This window comes from Paracoccidioides lutzii (genome assembly GCF_000150705.2).
Source record: "Paracoccidioides lutzii Pb01 unplaced genomic scaffold supercont2.69, whole genome shotgun sequence".
Taxonomy (NCBI): Eukaryota; Fungi; Ascomycota; class Eurotiomycetes; order Onygenales; family Ajellomycetaceae; genus Paracoccidioides; species Paracoccidioides lutzii.
Window position 1 is genome coordinate 1 of NW_015441015.1, and position 16,333 is coordinate 16,333.

Below are 16,333 nucleotides of genomic sequence, written 5' to 3' on the forward strand. Positions count from 1 at the left end.
CAAACAGATTCTTTGGCCGCCAGCGATATTTCCCTGGTGATGTTGTATTTTCCACAACTGGGTTAAAATGACGTTTTAACGACCTCTCCACACAAAAAAGTACCACTGCTCTTTTATAAAAAAACATAAGGTAATTGTGAGGTTATTTGCTGTTGTCTAGACAATTGTTATTTACCAATCATCTTGACCTGTATGATGACCAATCATCTCAGACTGTATGATGACTGATTACCTCAGCCTGTATGATGACTGATCACCTCAGCCTGTAGTGATTACACTGTCAAGAAGATTGGACATAAACCTGTTCTATACCATTATATTTTGTTAATTTTTTTTATTATTTTTGTGATGATATAGAACAGAGTTATGTCCAACCTTCTCAATAGTATAATCACCACAAGCTGAGGTGATTAATCATCACACAGGTCAAGGTAATTGAGAATTGCAACTGTCTAAGCAATGACATAGCAATCAACCTCACAATTACCCTATATACAAATAACATGTAAATATGAGAAACAGTATTAAGAAAAAGAGGTATATAAACAGAGCCTTCTCTGAACCCATCTCTTAAAAATCATTTTAGTATTCACTCAGATAGTTTATTTAGTTAACAATTAAATATTTATTCATTTATATCTAGATTGAAGTTGTGATAGATTTATTTATTCTTATTTTTATTATAAAAACTTCTTTTATTACTATTTATTAGAAATTTAAAAGTGCTTTTTAAAAGCTTTATAATTAAAGTCAATAGCTTTAAACTGAATATTAATTTTTATAGATAGTTATAAATAACTTTTGATCTTAATTCTATATAAAACTTTTATTATTTAACTTTAAAAATTTATTGATCAAACTATAAAATTTGATATCTGACTTCTATTATGATATAACTTCTTACATATATATTAAAATTAATTCATTTTACTTTAAAGATTGATTTGATTAAATTCTCAGTTATTTTTTATATTCAGTTACTTATTTACTTAATATTTTATTTCTTAGTTTAATATTATTATTATAGCTATTTAATTAGATAAATAAATTAAAGATTTTATTTTTACTCTAGATTAAATTATAATATAATAATAAATTTTTTTTTTTTAAAAAAAACTCTAGAAATTAACTAAATAAATTTTATATCTATGTTTATATTTATATCTATATTCATGTTCTAGATCTATATCTCTATTCATATTTATAACTATACTCATATTTGAATAAATTTTTCAATAGTTGTAACTGTGTTAAATGCTTAGAAACTTTTATTAATTTTTTATATATTTTTATATATTCTTATCTTTATTAAAAAAACTTCTTTTACTACTCTTTGTTAGAAATTTAAAAGTATTATTTATATATTTTATAATCAAAATTAATAACTTTAAGCTGAATATTAATCTTAATAAATTAAATATTAATTTTAACAAGTTGCTTTAAGTAGCTTTTAATTTTAATTTTATCTAAGACTCTTATTGTTAAATTTAAAAAAATTTACTATTTAAACTCTGAAATTTAATATCTAACTTCTTTCAATCAAAGATAAATTATATTAATCAAATTATTATTAAAGATTTAAATACTCAGTTATATTATTTTACTTGAATCTATATTAAATAATTTTTTCTTAACTTACTCAAGTTGAAAAATTAAATAATTAAAGCTATAAATCAAATTTTCAATTAGTTTTTTTTTATATGATAATTCGTGTAAAATAATTAAAATAAAAGATAAAATAAATAGTTTAAAGCAGAGATCAGATAAATTTTTAATAAATTATATTATTAAGTTTGAATATATTCTTTATAAAATTAAAATTTAAAATTTATTGAATTTTTTAAAAATATTTTAACTTTATTAAAATCTTAATATATTAATTTAATAATATCTAGCTCAGCAGTTAATTTTTTTTTATATTTATAGAAAGTTTTTATATATTATTCTATAATTAACTTTTATTATCTCTTATTTATCTTTATTTTATATTTTTAAATTTGCTTATTATAATTACTATAATTATTATGATCACTTTGATTATTATAATTTTATAAAATTAAGTTAAGTTTAATTTAATATTTTTAACTTTTATATAACTTTTTATTATATATTTTATAATAAATATGTTATTAAATATAATTTTAATATTTTTTTATAAAAAAAATTTATTAGATAAAAAAAGTAAATAAATAAGAGATAAAAAATAAATACAGAACTTTATAAAGATTAAAAAAAAATATTATAAATTTAATAAATAATTTAAATATAATATAATTTTAATTATAAAAAATACTAATATATAAATATTAATTTCTTAAATATTTTATTAATTTTATTTTCTTAATAGAAGAAAAATAGTCATAAAGACTATTATATATATTGTAGATCTTATAATTTTTTAATTAAAAATTATAGTTTTTATTTTTATTTTTTTAAATTTTATTATTACTGTTAAACTATTTAATAGATTTTAATCTTTAGATAAAATTTTAATGATAATAATTTTAATATTAATAAAGTATAATATATATATATATAAATAATTAAAATAATTAATTTATTGATAAATTTAATAAATTTTATTTGCTTTTTTTTTACTTCTAATATATTTACTTGAAAATAAGTACTTCTTTAAATCAGAGAGTAATATTATATTATAACTATTTATAATATAAACTAAAATTAATTTACTTAGTCTAAAAGATTAATTTATTTTAATTATTATTTTTTTATATCTAATTACTCTTTTATTTAATATTATAATTCTTAATTTAGTATTTATATTATAAATTATCTGATTAAATAAATAAATTAAAGTTTTATATTATTATTATTTTAATTTTAAACTAAGTTATAATATTTATCATTATAATATTTATTTATAAAAATATAATTTTAAGACTTTAAAAACTTTATAAATAAAATTTTTATAAATAATTTATATATTTTTAAAAATTATTAATATTACAAATTTTATTTTAAAATTTATATTTTAATATAAAAAACTTTACTAAAATTTTTAAATTTAAAAGATTTGAAAAAATCATTATTTTTTTATATTTTCAAAAAAGTTACTGCAGTATTCAGTTTTATATATTTATCAACAAATAATAGTGTAATTTGTATCTTTCTTAAAGAGATATTTAAGTATTGCAAGTTTGATATTCATGTTATTTGACATGACATTGACATTTGAAGCTTGGGGGTTAGTAGAGTAAAAATCGCGTTCGTTGACTGGTGGATTAAAATAATTATGTAGTTAAACCCAAGAAAGATTTTGATATCTGGAGTTTAATATTTTAACCTGCCGTGTACTACTTCCCATTAATTAACCTCCAACTTGAGTGCCAAGGTTTTGTCTCCACAATATCTGTTCTTCGATCAGCTCATGATTTGTTAAAGCCTTAAATGGCTTCAGTTCAACCGACATGCTTGAAGTCAAATAAATTCTTCCCATCAGAGGACCTGTGTCCTGCGCAAATCGATCGGACACCGAAAAAGAATTTTCACGGCCTTCAAGTTGGGTCTAGACCAAGCAAGTTATGACAGAGTGGCAAGCTTGATTCATTGCAGAGATTGCGCGCTACGAGAACGACTATATATTGTGGAAAGCAGGTTACGTGACGGAAATGTCCGACAAGTTAATGCATCCAAGGTGCGAAGCAGCCTTTCAGTCTGTCCTGCCAAGGGGCGGCTTGATGGCAGTGCTGACGATGACACAGGTGAGGGCCGGAATAAGGGTTCAGGATTCAACACATGTTAACTATTCGAATCGAGGACGGAAAAAGAAAATAATTAAAAGAAGATGCCTTGCCCTCACATAAATTTTACCCCTTCCTTCGTTTCGACACATTCAGGGTATAGTTCAACACTGCCTACGATATATATGCTTTACTTACGTTCGAAAAACTAGTCTTTGGAAACTAGAGGTATGGGTAAGCCTTACGAACTCTTCAGCATTGGATGTGAAAGGCGGATTGAGCGAAGTGCACGAGAGGAGTGGAGCCAGGTGAGGGAGAGGGAGAGGGAAGGGAAATATAGAGGCTCAAAATGGCCAAGGCAAAAGAAAATGTATGAGATAACTTGCATTTGCTTACTGGTTTACCTCTGCATGTTCTGCGTGCATGATAAGCGGCTCTCTCACATCAGCAACTGAGCCACATTCAGTCATTGAAGGTTGCACTGCTGCGTTGAAGCTTAAACTATTTCACCGCACTTGGCCCTGTCTTGAAAGACATTTGTCAGCGCTTCGCGTGGTTTTCCATAGAGATTTGGTGGCGATTATACCTTGATTTGTCTGCAGACTGCCAACTTGCTCATAGTTCATGCGATATGCTAATGACGCACATCTCCTCCCGGGAGACATCCTAATTCATCTTCCAATGTATCCCGCAGGCTCAACCAGGTGTTAAATTCGGATATTGTACCTGAAGAAATGGCGGGTACATACAGTGCCTCGCCTTTTGTCAGATACATAATGATCTGTATTTTAACATTATACGAGAGGAGTAATGTGGGGAAATACCAGATCGTTCAATAACTCCAATCTACAGACGACCACCCTTGATGAAATAGTAGCTGTGGGAACCCTCAGGTTAACTATATATCTGCGTATCAAGGTGCGCTCACCTGACAAACTGACCTTTGAATACAAGGCAATTTCCAGCATTGTTGCCAAGAATACTCGGTTTCCGCTCAAGTTGTTGCCTTAACACGCGGCAACTGTTGACAAAAATTTCCAAATCTCTGCTAGGCATCACTGTGACCCCTTGCGACGATTCCCCGTTATGGCGGCCCTTGGAGAATGTTGAACTGAGGTTTGTTGAACATTCATGATGTGAATTTAATCGTCTTTTAGGAGATTGTTGAGGTAAAACTCAGGCTTGCAAAAAATTCAACTTTCAGCGTAAAATCCATATTATTGCCCAAGATGAGAACATCCAACTTGGTTTCAACTTAACCAAATCGTCGATCGTATCAAGTGCGAAAAGGGGCAAGAGCAGATAATGTGCCCACCAATGTGACCCTCTCGACTTTCACGGCACTTGGAAAACATGCATGAAAAGTTGGAAGTCCCCCCAAATACCCATGCCCGAGTGTCTGCCACCGGGGATACTATTTATGTTCTGTTGCCTCCTTATAATATTGGAATTCGAAAGCCAAAAAGAAGTTAATATTGTTTTAGTTAGGAAAAGAATCTCTGAAAACAAAAGCCGCAAACTTGCGAAAATATTAAATAAATGGTGGAATCACTTCAAGAAAATGCCAGTCCAGACAGATTCCGGTTCTTATGCTCCTTTGGGTACAGAAACGAAAAGTGGACGGTCTGACGGATCAGAAATCACTCCAACATTTGACCATAATACCTGTCGATGTATGGGAGAGCTATGCTGCTTTCACCAGAACAGCAATTTTTCTATTTCCCGAAAATAAACCTTTGGTGCAGGACGCTCTTGGGAGTATTATGGATTACCTTGAAGGGGCACCATGTCCACCAATCTTGCGGTGAAGATATTTCGCTGAAGGAGACGCTACAAAACCCAACGTTTGAACTGAACGACAAAAATCAAAAGGACGATTTTCCAGGACTAAGGACTAGCTGGCGAACCATTGAAATAATCCATCTTTCCGGTCTTTCAATTCTTCGAATTCGACTCCGATACCAATGGCACGCTCCCCATTGTCTTAGGATAGGCCTGGCGATGGATTATCAGAAACACTTGTTCCCGAACTACCGGCTTTCACCCCTGTTGAGCTTCCTGATACAAGCTCAAGTACAAAAGGCCGAGTATCATTACATTAAAGATTTAGTCCTCCCCTACACTCAATTTCGGGAGTAAGGGTCTGTTGCAAAAGCTCTCCATGCGGATTTCAATATCAAACTAGCTCTATACCCGCTTCAAAAAGCTATCTAGTCCAAAAAGAGCCGTCTGTGGAACGTCCTCCAAAAGCAGACAATAAGATTCGGTTAGTCCTTGGAGCCCGACCTTCTCAAGGGCTCGTCTCCGATAACGGATTCTCACTTGGGCAAATTGCCCGTTACACCTCGTCCCATGGCGGGGAATATAACGTTCCACCCTCAGGAAGGCTGCGTTGATGGAAGAGATGTCTCCGATCAAGATACGAATGTTAGGATTTTACCACCAGAAAAGCATAAACATGGAGTTCGCCAGAAAACAACCGGTTATTCCGAATATAAAAGTGGAGGAAGTTTTCAAGCGCACGAAGCTACAAGTGCTACGTCTCAATATAGTTTCGATTTTGTAACTGGAGACAGTGGCGAAAAGGCCAGGAACCCCGACGAAAGTGGGAACAATTCCGAGGGCGAAGATGACGAGGGTAATAAGAACCAAAACGCAAGCGGTTCAAGAGCCCAGTTCCCGGGCGAGCCAAACGGCAATTCGCATGTCTCTGTCATAAGTGTGATCCATAAGTCTACCATGGAGATCGTGATCGAAGGTACCTCGTATGTTCTGGGACCAGCTTTGCATGCATTTCAATACTCAAGTATGTGAATGAATACTCATTGCTAGTCTTGCGGTTTTATTCTTCTCTACACCTGCGATGACATTCTCATAAACTGAACATTGTGCTAACAATTTCGTAGGCGTCACCTCTCTCAGACCCACGGTGAATACGTTTGCAGCGAATGTTATCGGACATTTGAAAATAGCCAGCTTCGACGGGATCTTGCCCAAAGCCGTACTATGAAGCTTCATTGTTCTCAGGAGGAGATATGGGCTTCTATGTGGCGGGAAAGATTCAGAGGGGCGCCCCTACCCAAATCCCCATGTGAGCAGAATTTGTCTCCTTTTTTTTTCCCGTTTCTCTACAAGCTATCATAATGCATAATTCGTTAAATTCCGCGACGTGTAATCGAGCAGGGGTACTAACCATGCGTAGATTGGGAGCCATCGTCTCGACCCTTGTTACCTCGATTGAATACTTCTGTTGAAGGATTTCCTGCGTCATTGAGAGGTAATTCAGGATCTTCGAACACTTACAATTCGTCTCCATCTAACTCTGGATTCATGAATATATCTCAAGTCTTCAAATATGCAGCCCTACGAAATCGGCAATTCCCCACTCAGCCCCAACTCGAACACACCGACAAGGGAAACGATGTTATCATTGAGCGTCGAAATTCAGCAATTGAGGCGCCGTAATGAAATGCTTGAACATCGAGTTTCATACTTAGGAAAGATGGTACTACGGACTCCCTTTTCTCTTGGAAACGCCACTAACAATGTTTTGGCTCGTTTGCCATTATCCTATGACGGTTCTTTCAATAATTTGCCAAGTGGAGAAGCCTTTAAGCGACCTTTCGACGACAACCTTTTTGAGAACCGAGGAGAAGCTACAATCCCCAATATCATATAGCCACCAATGTTGGTCAACCTTCCCCAATTGCATCTTAGCTAAGGATGAAATTGACTATTCAACGATACTCCCTCCTATGATGAACCAGGATAGATCAGAGCAACTTGGTGGTTCACTATTAGAGTCAGAGATGCCAAAAGCATCCGAACCATTAAACCAGACAACGGGACCCGACTTGATCGATCTGCTAGAACTCGCTGTCATAGATCCAAATATCGAATTCTCTTGGTCCAACATACAATCTCTGAATTTTCCTTACAGTGATGAGTCTTAAACGCTCAACGACTTCTTCAATGGAACATATTTTTTAACTACTTGCATCCGCACATTTCGAAGCCGACAGATTTCTAATTTACTTCCGTGCTTTGCATATACTTTAGTGGTACGTAACCACGCTTTTCCTTTTTGACGAGGATTGTTACCAATACTTTGTTCCATTCGAAAGCCATTGTTGCTTGTAAAAGGATTATTTTGGATGTACATCTGGACGAATTCACCGATTTTCAGCTGATCTGATAATTTCCTGTCAAGAACTGCTCGTTCACCGTTTACGCGGATCCATCATGATAAACTCAGTTTCCTTTCCTTTCCTTTACATTTCCATGACTTTCTCCTTCTGAGTAGTCATCGAGACACCAGAACTCAGAAACCTGATTAATTACATTTCCAATGACTACCTGACTTTAATTAGAGTAGAAAGAAATGGAGAGATAAGTAGGATGCCAATTTATCATACACTTAACTGTTTTTCTTTATTTGTACTTTCTTATTCTTCTTTCTAAGATCATGAGACAGGTTGCAACGATAGAATTGACTTGAAAAATGGTGAACATTTGAGAAAGACAGCATATAATAATAATTTCAGAAAATTCTCATATTTGTGTTGGACGATAATAAAAAAAATAAAAATAAAAATAAAAAATCAGCTAAAAGAAGCTTAAAGACGACTTTTATAAGATGGGATATTCGATTTTCTGTCGAAGAATGAGTAGTGTGCAGACAATATGGGTATAATTAATTGTCAGAGCAACAGATGCTATTATCTTTTCTTTTTCTCTTCTATCATTGTTCTATATGTATCTGTTCCTCTCTTCTTTCATGTCATGCTAGAATCCTTGCATGAAATAGATAAATCTTCACTCCTTATATCACACATATCACACCTAAGAAGTTCTAAAATTAAGAGTTCCGGCACTCCTGTACAAGTGATCACGCATCTAATACAGGTAAACACAGAGCCACTCACAAAGGTCTCAGGTTGCTTTTTATAAAAAAGTATATTGCGTCTAACCAAATACTTTACATGCAGAACGTATAACCAGGGAAATTCGATGCCAAGATGTTGCTTAATCTGTCAACATTAATTAACTCTACATCGATCTACGAGGCTAAAACCTGCGGAGACAGAGGACAGGGGCTCGTCGCGAATGAGAGCTTTGACGAAGGAGAGTGTATCGTCTGTGAAGAAGTGATGGTCGCCGTAGGGACTCTTGAGACCACCGGAGGTTCAATCGCTTCATATAACAAGTACCTTGCGCAGCAAGTGAAAGCCGTGGCGAACCCAAGTTTCAGCCGCAGGTTCTTCGAGCTTCCCCATCTGCCGAAGGAAAAATGGGGTCCATTTGCAGCTGTTTTCGAGCGAGGTTCCATCCCAATACAGATAGGGGCCGTGAGAGGTCGTGTCCTTGGTTTGAGCTCCGCGTACCTCAACCATGCATGTCTTCCAAACGCCCAGCATACGCTGTTTACAATGAAATGCAACAATGACAAGGAGGAGAGATATTTCCTTACCGTATACGCTTGTAAGAAGGTTGCGCAGGGGGAGGAAATCACAATTCCATATGACGTCTTGTACATGGATAGAGCCAGCCGCCAACAGTTCCTCCTGCAGGAGTATGGGTTTGAGTGTGCTTGCAAGCTCTGCGGAAAAGAAAACTCCAGAATTGAGGCTGGGTTTGAACTTATCTACTTAAAACTCCCAATCATCTTCACGGAAAAGGTAATCGATGCAGAACCGGCGGGTATCCTGCAGATGGCCCACACGCTTTTAGACATACACCTCAAGGCTGAAATAACTGATAATCGATTTGCTCGGATTTGGGAACATTGTGCATTCGTCTGCACGTGGCACTCTGATGAGGGGAGGGCTATGGTGTTCTTGTCAAAGGCTCAGAATGCCTTTCTCAAAATCCAAGGGGCCAATGGCAAGGACTACTTGCGAATTAAAGAATTGCAGAAAGATCCAATGAAAACTTCGCATTCTGGAAGTACGCAGAGAGGACTCTCTTCAAAAAATGATATGGATATTATCCGCAGAAATCAAGAGCGAGACGTGGAAATCCTGTTCATGCTTGATGCCAATGACCTTGGAGATTACATCAAGCTTTCCGGGTATGAACGGGCGGATAATAGCACAATGGAAGTGGGAGATGAAGGGGATAATTGTGAGAAAAGCTCAATCGTAGATATCGATGAGCTGGTAAGGGAACTCCAGGTGGAAAAAAAAGAACACGATCAGTCTCGTCACCGCCATCCCAGCGGCGCTGAAGCTAAGTCAAAGAAAGCAAAGCGCAAGGGTAGTGAGAAATATAAAAAGAAGGCCAGGTATGACGTTGGTGGAGGAGGTGTTGATGATGATAAAAATCAAGAAAAGGGGAAGCAATCCTAGGGTCTAAATTGAACTTCAAGATTAATTCCTTGTTTACCAGTTTCCAAGGACATATTTGACGAGCAATTAGAAGTTCCAGGGCAATTTCAGAATTATTAGTTTCAAATTTGCGTTTTAAGCAGTAGCTGTAGCTTAAATTAAGAAATGTATGATGGCTAATTAAGTGGAGCAGTATTGATTCAGAGAACAGCTCTTTAAAAAGGATTCTCCTACCTGTTGTGAAAGATCGTTGGAGATGGGTAAGCATTATCTTGTATATTTGCTTGGAAACATCTCGGACCAGTAATACTATAGCAACTCTGCCGAAGTCATGACAGGAAGCTTAAGGTAAGTCTGGCTGTCTGGCTATTGCGAAGCCCGTCTTAGGAACGGCTGGACGAAAAGGGAACTGAATTTCCTCGGCTCGGGCCGACACACGACAAACTTTTACATCGGCAAGCCGAAGTTGACACTGGGACGTAGCCTATTTCTACCAAACATGCGAGAGATTGATTCTATCCCCAGATATATATTCAATAACTTTTAGAACAAAGTGGCTAGGAGAAAATACGGTGGTTATTTTTCCATTAGCGCTATAGGTTGATATGCTTTTCGAAGCAGATGAAATATTAAAAGATAAAAGAGAACAGCGGTCATTTAACTTCCATAAACTGTGGAGAATTAGGTTTCACCAGTTCTCCATTAGATTGATGATTTCAGAGGTCTTGAAGGAGGCAGTAGTAGAAATCATGGGAAATGGCATTTAATCGAAACAAAAAAGAATGTCTGTTGAGCTGTAACTGCGTAGATTTGCAATAAATCTTGCTAGAGCACAAGTGCTAGAGCTAGTGACCCAACGCCACAAGTCCAGCTGACCGAATGTCATTGGAAATATCTGTAAACAGAGCAACAGCTTGAAGTCCATTAAGCAATCAATACCGTGACGATTGTTCTTTTTGCCTATGTTCCACCTTTGATTCCCCATCTTCGCTATACTTGCCAGACGATAAACCTGAGGGACAAAATTGCAACAACCAAAATCAACTGAAGAGGAAAAAGTCAAAATTGAAAGCAAAACAGGGCAAAAAGGGAACAAAAAGCCAAAAAGCGAGCCGTCTTCCATCATTTAACAAAACAATAAGAGTCGCAAAACACAGGCCATGGGGTGTTACACTTCATATCCCCCTCTGCTCTCCGGGACGAGATATAAGCATCATAGCCAGTTTTGGTGAAAACGTTGTTGCCTAAGAATCGGCAGCACTACAGTCGACAACATGATTTGAAGTTCAGATATGCGGGTTATAATGGCATCAGGTAACGTAATCCACCACGCCCGCCATTTCGCCATCACTATGATGAAATATTTTCAACGTTATTTCAACAACGCAATTAGATTTTAAGATGATATATTATAGGATGAAAATATATATAGAAAATTACATATAAAAATATATAGCTAATTCAGTAAACGTTTGTTTGGCTTAATAACTTGCCCAGAATGTGAAATCTTGGGTGGAGGCAGATTCAGTGAGCAAGCAGTCATTAAACCAGTAGAGATTGCAATATCATCATATCCCTCTGGCAGTGGATCCGTGGGCACTCTGGCAGGGCTCTGAAAACGTGATTTAGCCACTCTTTGCGAAATTGAGGGTCTACTTTCCGGATTAGGAAGGTGATTTTTGAATTCTTCAATTCAATCATGATTGTAGCCGTACGGCAGCTCATTCTTCCTTTTCTTTTTGCTCCTGAGCCTTTTCCTCATCTCTAAGCTCCTTGTCAATCTGCCGTTGAGCAGCTCTTGTGGCCTTATCCATTTCCTTTTGCTGTTTTGTGGCCTGGTGAGCTGCCTCCCGCTCCATCCTCTGCTGGATGATATCTGCCTCCTTCTGTTCCTTAAGAATAGTGTGTTGCAGCTTTGCATCCTCCTTACAAGCTTGCTCATCCTTTTTGGCAACCTCTGAGGCCGCCAAATTCTTGCGGATGCTCTGCACCTTTGCTGGTGAGAAGAACTGCACCAATGATGGATTCAAGGGATCTAGCAGCCTCATTGCCCTGCCACGCTTGTGACATCTCCTCTCTTGATTAAGAGCTTTTTGAAGCTGCTGATTCTCTATTAAAAGAACCTCTTTATCAAGAGCAAGATTTTCCCCTGCACAGATCACCTGGTTGAGATCATTAGATATTTGATGCTGCTGTTGCTTGACTTGCTTCACCAATTTCCACAGGCCAACAATAGAAGTAGGTGTTCTTGGTTGATATATTGCATCAGGGGGGGTGCAAGGTCGTATTTGAAGCTTTTTAAGAATGCATTCTGGATTGAATGGATGTAGGCCAGTAGCAGTAAATGCAGCTTCAATATTTGAAGATGTAACTGCCTCCTTCCACACAGTGTCAAAAAGCTGCCAAAAAGACCTCTTTGTAGTGCGTATGAATCCCATTCCAGTTCTCATTCATTCATTCAGTTGTTTGGAATATGATTTACCCAATGGTCCAAATATCCCAACATCTAGCGGCTGTAATCAGTGTGTAGAATGAGGAGGAAAGACAGTGAGAAGAATTCAATTCTGATCTGCATAATTGATGAATGCCATATTAACATGGGATGAGTGGTCATTCAATATAAGAAGTCTATATCCGCGGCCTGTCTTCTTTTTTGTAAGAGGTTCAAAGATCTTCTTTAACCATGTTAACCCATATTCATCATTGCTCCACCCATTTTCTGAAGCAGTGAAGTAGGCCTAATCCTTTTCACTATCAAAATCTTCAAGCCAAGTATCTTGCATATCTCTTGATTCCCCTTGATATATGAGAGCAGGTGGGAGCGAAGTTCCATCTGCGCAAATTGAGGCAAGTAGTGTTATGAATTCTTGACTGCCATCCTGGCTGGCACCTATCATACAGCCTGATTTGAGTGAATTAATCAATACAATACATTTGAATTCTTTCTCATCAAAGTTGTAGATATTCACAGGTTCAAGGTTGTATTTCATGATTTTTGCCTGCAGCTGAAAAATTAAGATAAATTAGCAAGATGAAAATTAAAAAAGCAGTATAAGAAAGAAATCTATTACAAGATCAAAATAATGCTTGAAGTATGCAGAATTGTCTGCAATCTTGTGTTTTTGATCAATATTTCACAGGTAGAGTGACTTGATCACATCCTTGTGGCGCTTGCTGAACTGAGTCACCCAGTTGACTCCAATAGGTGCTTTTAGAATCTCAACAATGAGATTATGAAGGATTTGGGGCGTACAAGGGAAACCACAATCTGCCAATTGATTGATATGAAAAAGGAGCCATTTTTCTTGTGAATCAGTGAGAACTTTGCAGTGGATAGAGCTTGCTTCCTTTCTTGACATTTGAACACTTCTATAACGCCTTGACAACATATATCGGCTGATTCCATATTTTTTAGTGGTCTCAGTGTAATTAGGCGTTAATTGCGTGTTCAAATCATCAATTGCGGCTTGTATAACTGCTTCGTGGCGCATGTTGTGGGTGGTTAAAGATGAATGAAAAATGAAGATTTGAGCGGGCGTTGGGTGTAAACGGGCGTTGGGTGGTTGATTACGTTAAAGGATACTACTAACTGCACCTAAACCCACTTTCATCCATATGTCTCCAAGTATCGAGTCAAGAAGTTGATATCCTCCCTATTGTGATCAATGGAATCCGGGAGGCCGCGGTCCCTGGGTGCAAGGCTGTACCTTTTAAACTCAAGCAGCAAATGGGGTTTTAAGTTCTGAACCCACAGGTGATAATACATTCGTCACCAATATAGACCTGACCGATTTGTCTCAGTTCGATAATATCCAATTGTAGCGTTTATTGTTCACTTTCACCCAAATATTACCTTTAGCTGTATTGAAAATGTATGAATCTCTAGCTAATATTGATAATATCTCATTTTTGAATCTGAATCTATTCGGAATGATAATATCAAAGTCGTGGGTAGCACGCTGAGACCCAAGAGTGGAACAAGCCACCATCCTATAAATATCTCAAGTCGCGTAATAGGAGTGAATAATGCTACCTCTGGCCTTTCTGCGGCTGATTCCATGGTCGATAAGCTGGCCGCGTGGGAGTGCTTTGACGCTCATCGGAATTGTCACAATCGAGGCACATCCTTAGGCCTCGTGCGCTAGACTGAAAATGGAGCAAATGAATAGAATTTGATCTTTGTTAGAAAATTAAGAACTCAAAGAGAGACAGGAGGAAATGCACCCTCTGTTGGAAATATGATTTGCGAGACACTGATTCGCAGTTAAAGGACGATGTTATGTGTTAAAGTCCCACCGTCCAACATAGTCCATTTTATACCAGCGATTTCCTGAGCCTCTATGTAAAGGATGTTTGGCCTTATTGACTTTTCAAAAATAGATATGATCATTGCCAACATAGTTGGGCCATGAGCTATTTCTTTTGTCGCTTCTCTTCCAAAGGCGAAAATCACTCCCCAATGAGTCTAATTGAGGCCCATTAAATGCCGGCGTAAAGATGATGGCCCCATTTCCAAATTTGGATGCAGATTGAAAACGCAACTTGTTGACAATCATCTGAAAAATTAGTCGCGGTGGGAGTGAGAATTTTAAGTGGTAGGATTGCAGGCAATGAAGCAGGTTGGCAAGTTGTTTGGCTGCAAGCACCGAACACCTCTATCAGTTGAACGTTAAACGTGCGATTGGTTATTTATTATGCCTCGAGGCCAGTTACCAGCAATAAAAAATAATTATTAATTAAATAATATATCAAACGAGAATAATGTAGAATCCAATAAGTGAATAACTAAATATAGTAATAGATCGGTGGTCGAGACAGCTTAAAAAGCTTAGTCATTCGTTTTGAGCTCCATGGCCTCGGGGAGCAATTCCATTCGTCTTCGTTACATGCTTCTTTCGAGTTAGAATCTGTTCTTACTAACGTCTAACTTCCACAACTGACTGTGTATCTCTCTGCAAATTGTTAAAAGGCTATACTCTCCTTCTCAATCGCCTCAGGAACACTCAAAATCCCGCCTACAACTATGGCGCATTCCAAGCGCAACACCTCCCTCCCCCATTTTACCTCCTACGAACGCTCCCTCCTCCGCTCTACCTGGGGCACCCAAAGCACCCGCCTCTCCCGAGAATCATTCCTCCCCTTCTCATCATGTCGATTATGCCTTCTCCCCGCTCGCGCCCCCGTCGTTGCCTGTGCCACGAACGGAGACATATTCTGTCGCGAATGCGCCGTCAATGATCTCCTCGCCCAACGAAAAGAGATTAAACGGTTAGAGAAAGAACGGGAGCTAGCGGAGCGTGATAGAGAAGAAGGGGAGGGCCGATTAGCTGAGGAGGCCCGGGAGAGGGAATTGAGAGAATTTGAAATGGTCAGCATGGGATTAGAAGAAAGTAAGCGGAAATTGGATTCCGATGCAGGTGGTGGGGGAGATGCTAGTTCCAATGGGGAGTTGGCGAGGAAGAGGAGGAAAGGGTTTGAGTTGGATGAAAAGACTATGAGGGATGTTGCACAAGAGAGGAGAGAGAAGATTCGGAAGGAAATTGAAAGAGAACGGGTGAGATATTTCCTCTGCTAGATGGCCACTAGAATTTTACAATGTCGAGCCTATACTGACGAATTGTCCATTTTACTTGCACCATGCCAGATCCAATTATCAAAATCTCAACTTCCCTCCTTCTGGGTGCCTTCACTCACTCCCTCCACGTCCAACGCTCCACACACTAGCAAACCCGTCAAACTAACACCCTTGTGTCCCGCTTCCACCCCTGAAAACAAACATACCTATTCGCTAAAGGGCCTGGTCACGGTTAATTTCACAGAGAAGAAAGATGACCCATCTGGCGAAACGATAAGAATATGCCCAAGCTGTCAAAAGGGGTTAAGCAATGGCGTGAAGGCTATATGTATGTTTTATGGCCACGATACTATTACTTATGCAAAGATCCCTATTGAACTAATCCAAATAAAAAAGTGACAAAACCCTGCGGACATGTAATATGTAAACCATGTGTCAACAAATTCATGACTCCGCATCTTCATCCCGATCCGCATTCTACAGACCCGAAGGATACGGAAACGCACGGCAAGGTGCTTTGCTATGTATGCGAGACGGATGTTACGGAACGGAAAGCAAGCAAAGATCCAAAAGATGGTAGAAAGGAGAAAGAGAAAGAGAAAGACAAAATCCTTCCTGGCTTGGTTACGATTAATAGCGAAGGGACGGGTTTTGCTGGTGGAGGTAGCAATATAGCGAAGAAGGCTGGAACAGCTTTTCAGTGCTGATATCTAGAAATTTTCTCTCATCTT

General features: G+C 37.4%; 4 protein-coding genes across 4 annotated transcripts; all 4 read left to right on the forward strand.

Annotated features, from left to right (window-relative positions):
- Positions 1 to 5,308: 5,308 nt before the first annotated feature.
- PAAG_09069 (hypothetical protein) lies at positions 5,309 to 7,166 on the forward strand (the record flags this gene model as incomplete). Its single annotated transcript, XM_002788970.2, has 6 exons — positions 5,309 to 5,374; positions 5,461 to 5,774; positions 5,887 to 5,928; positions 5,973 to 6,466; positions 6,608 to 6,792; positions 6,904 to 7,166. Coding segments are annotated over 6 exons (1,364 nt in total), but the record flags the coding sequence as incomplete, so codon positions are not given.
- An 80-nt stretch (positions 7,167 to 7,246) lies between these two features.
- PAAG_12682 (hypothetical protein) lies at positions 7,247 to 7,654 on the forward strand (the record flags this gene model as incomplete). The annotated part of the gene is made up of 1 exon (XM_015848144.1): positions 7,247 to 7,654. The coding sequence occupies one exon, from the start codon at positions 7,247 to 7,249 to the stop codon at positions 7,652 to 7,654; it is 408 nt and encodes a 135-aa protein (XP_015702242.1).
- Positions 7,655 to 8,719: 1,065 nt separating this feature from the next.
- PAAG_09070 (hypothetical protein) lies at positions 8,720 to 10,048 on the forward strand (the record flags this gene model as incomplete). Its single annotated transcript, XM_002788971.1, has 1 exon — positions 8,720 to 10,048. One exon carries the CDS (start codon positions 8,720 to 8,722, stop codon positions 10,046 to 10,048), a length of 1,329 nt encoding a protein of 442 aa, XP_002789017.1.
- Positions 10,049 to 15,050: 5,002 nt separating this feature from the next.
- On the forward strand, positions 15,051 to 16,309 carry PAAG_09071 (hypothetical protein; the record flags this gene model as incomplete). The annotated part of the gene is made up of 3 exons (XM_002788972.2): positions 15,051 to 15,581; positions 15,672 to 15,930; positions 15,999 to 16,309. The coding sequence occupies 3 exons, from the start codon at positions 15,051 to 15,053 to the stop codon at positions 16,307 to 16,309; spliced, it is 1,101 nt and encodes a 366-aa protein (XP_002789018.2).
- Positions 16,310 to 16,333: the final 24 nt, after the last annotated feature.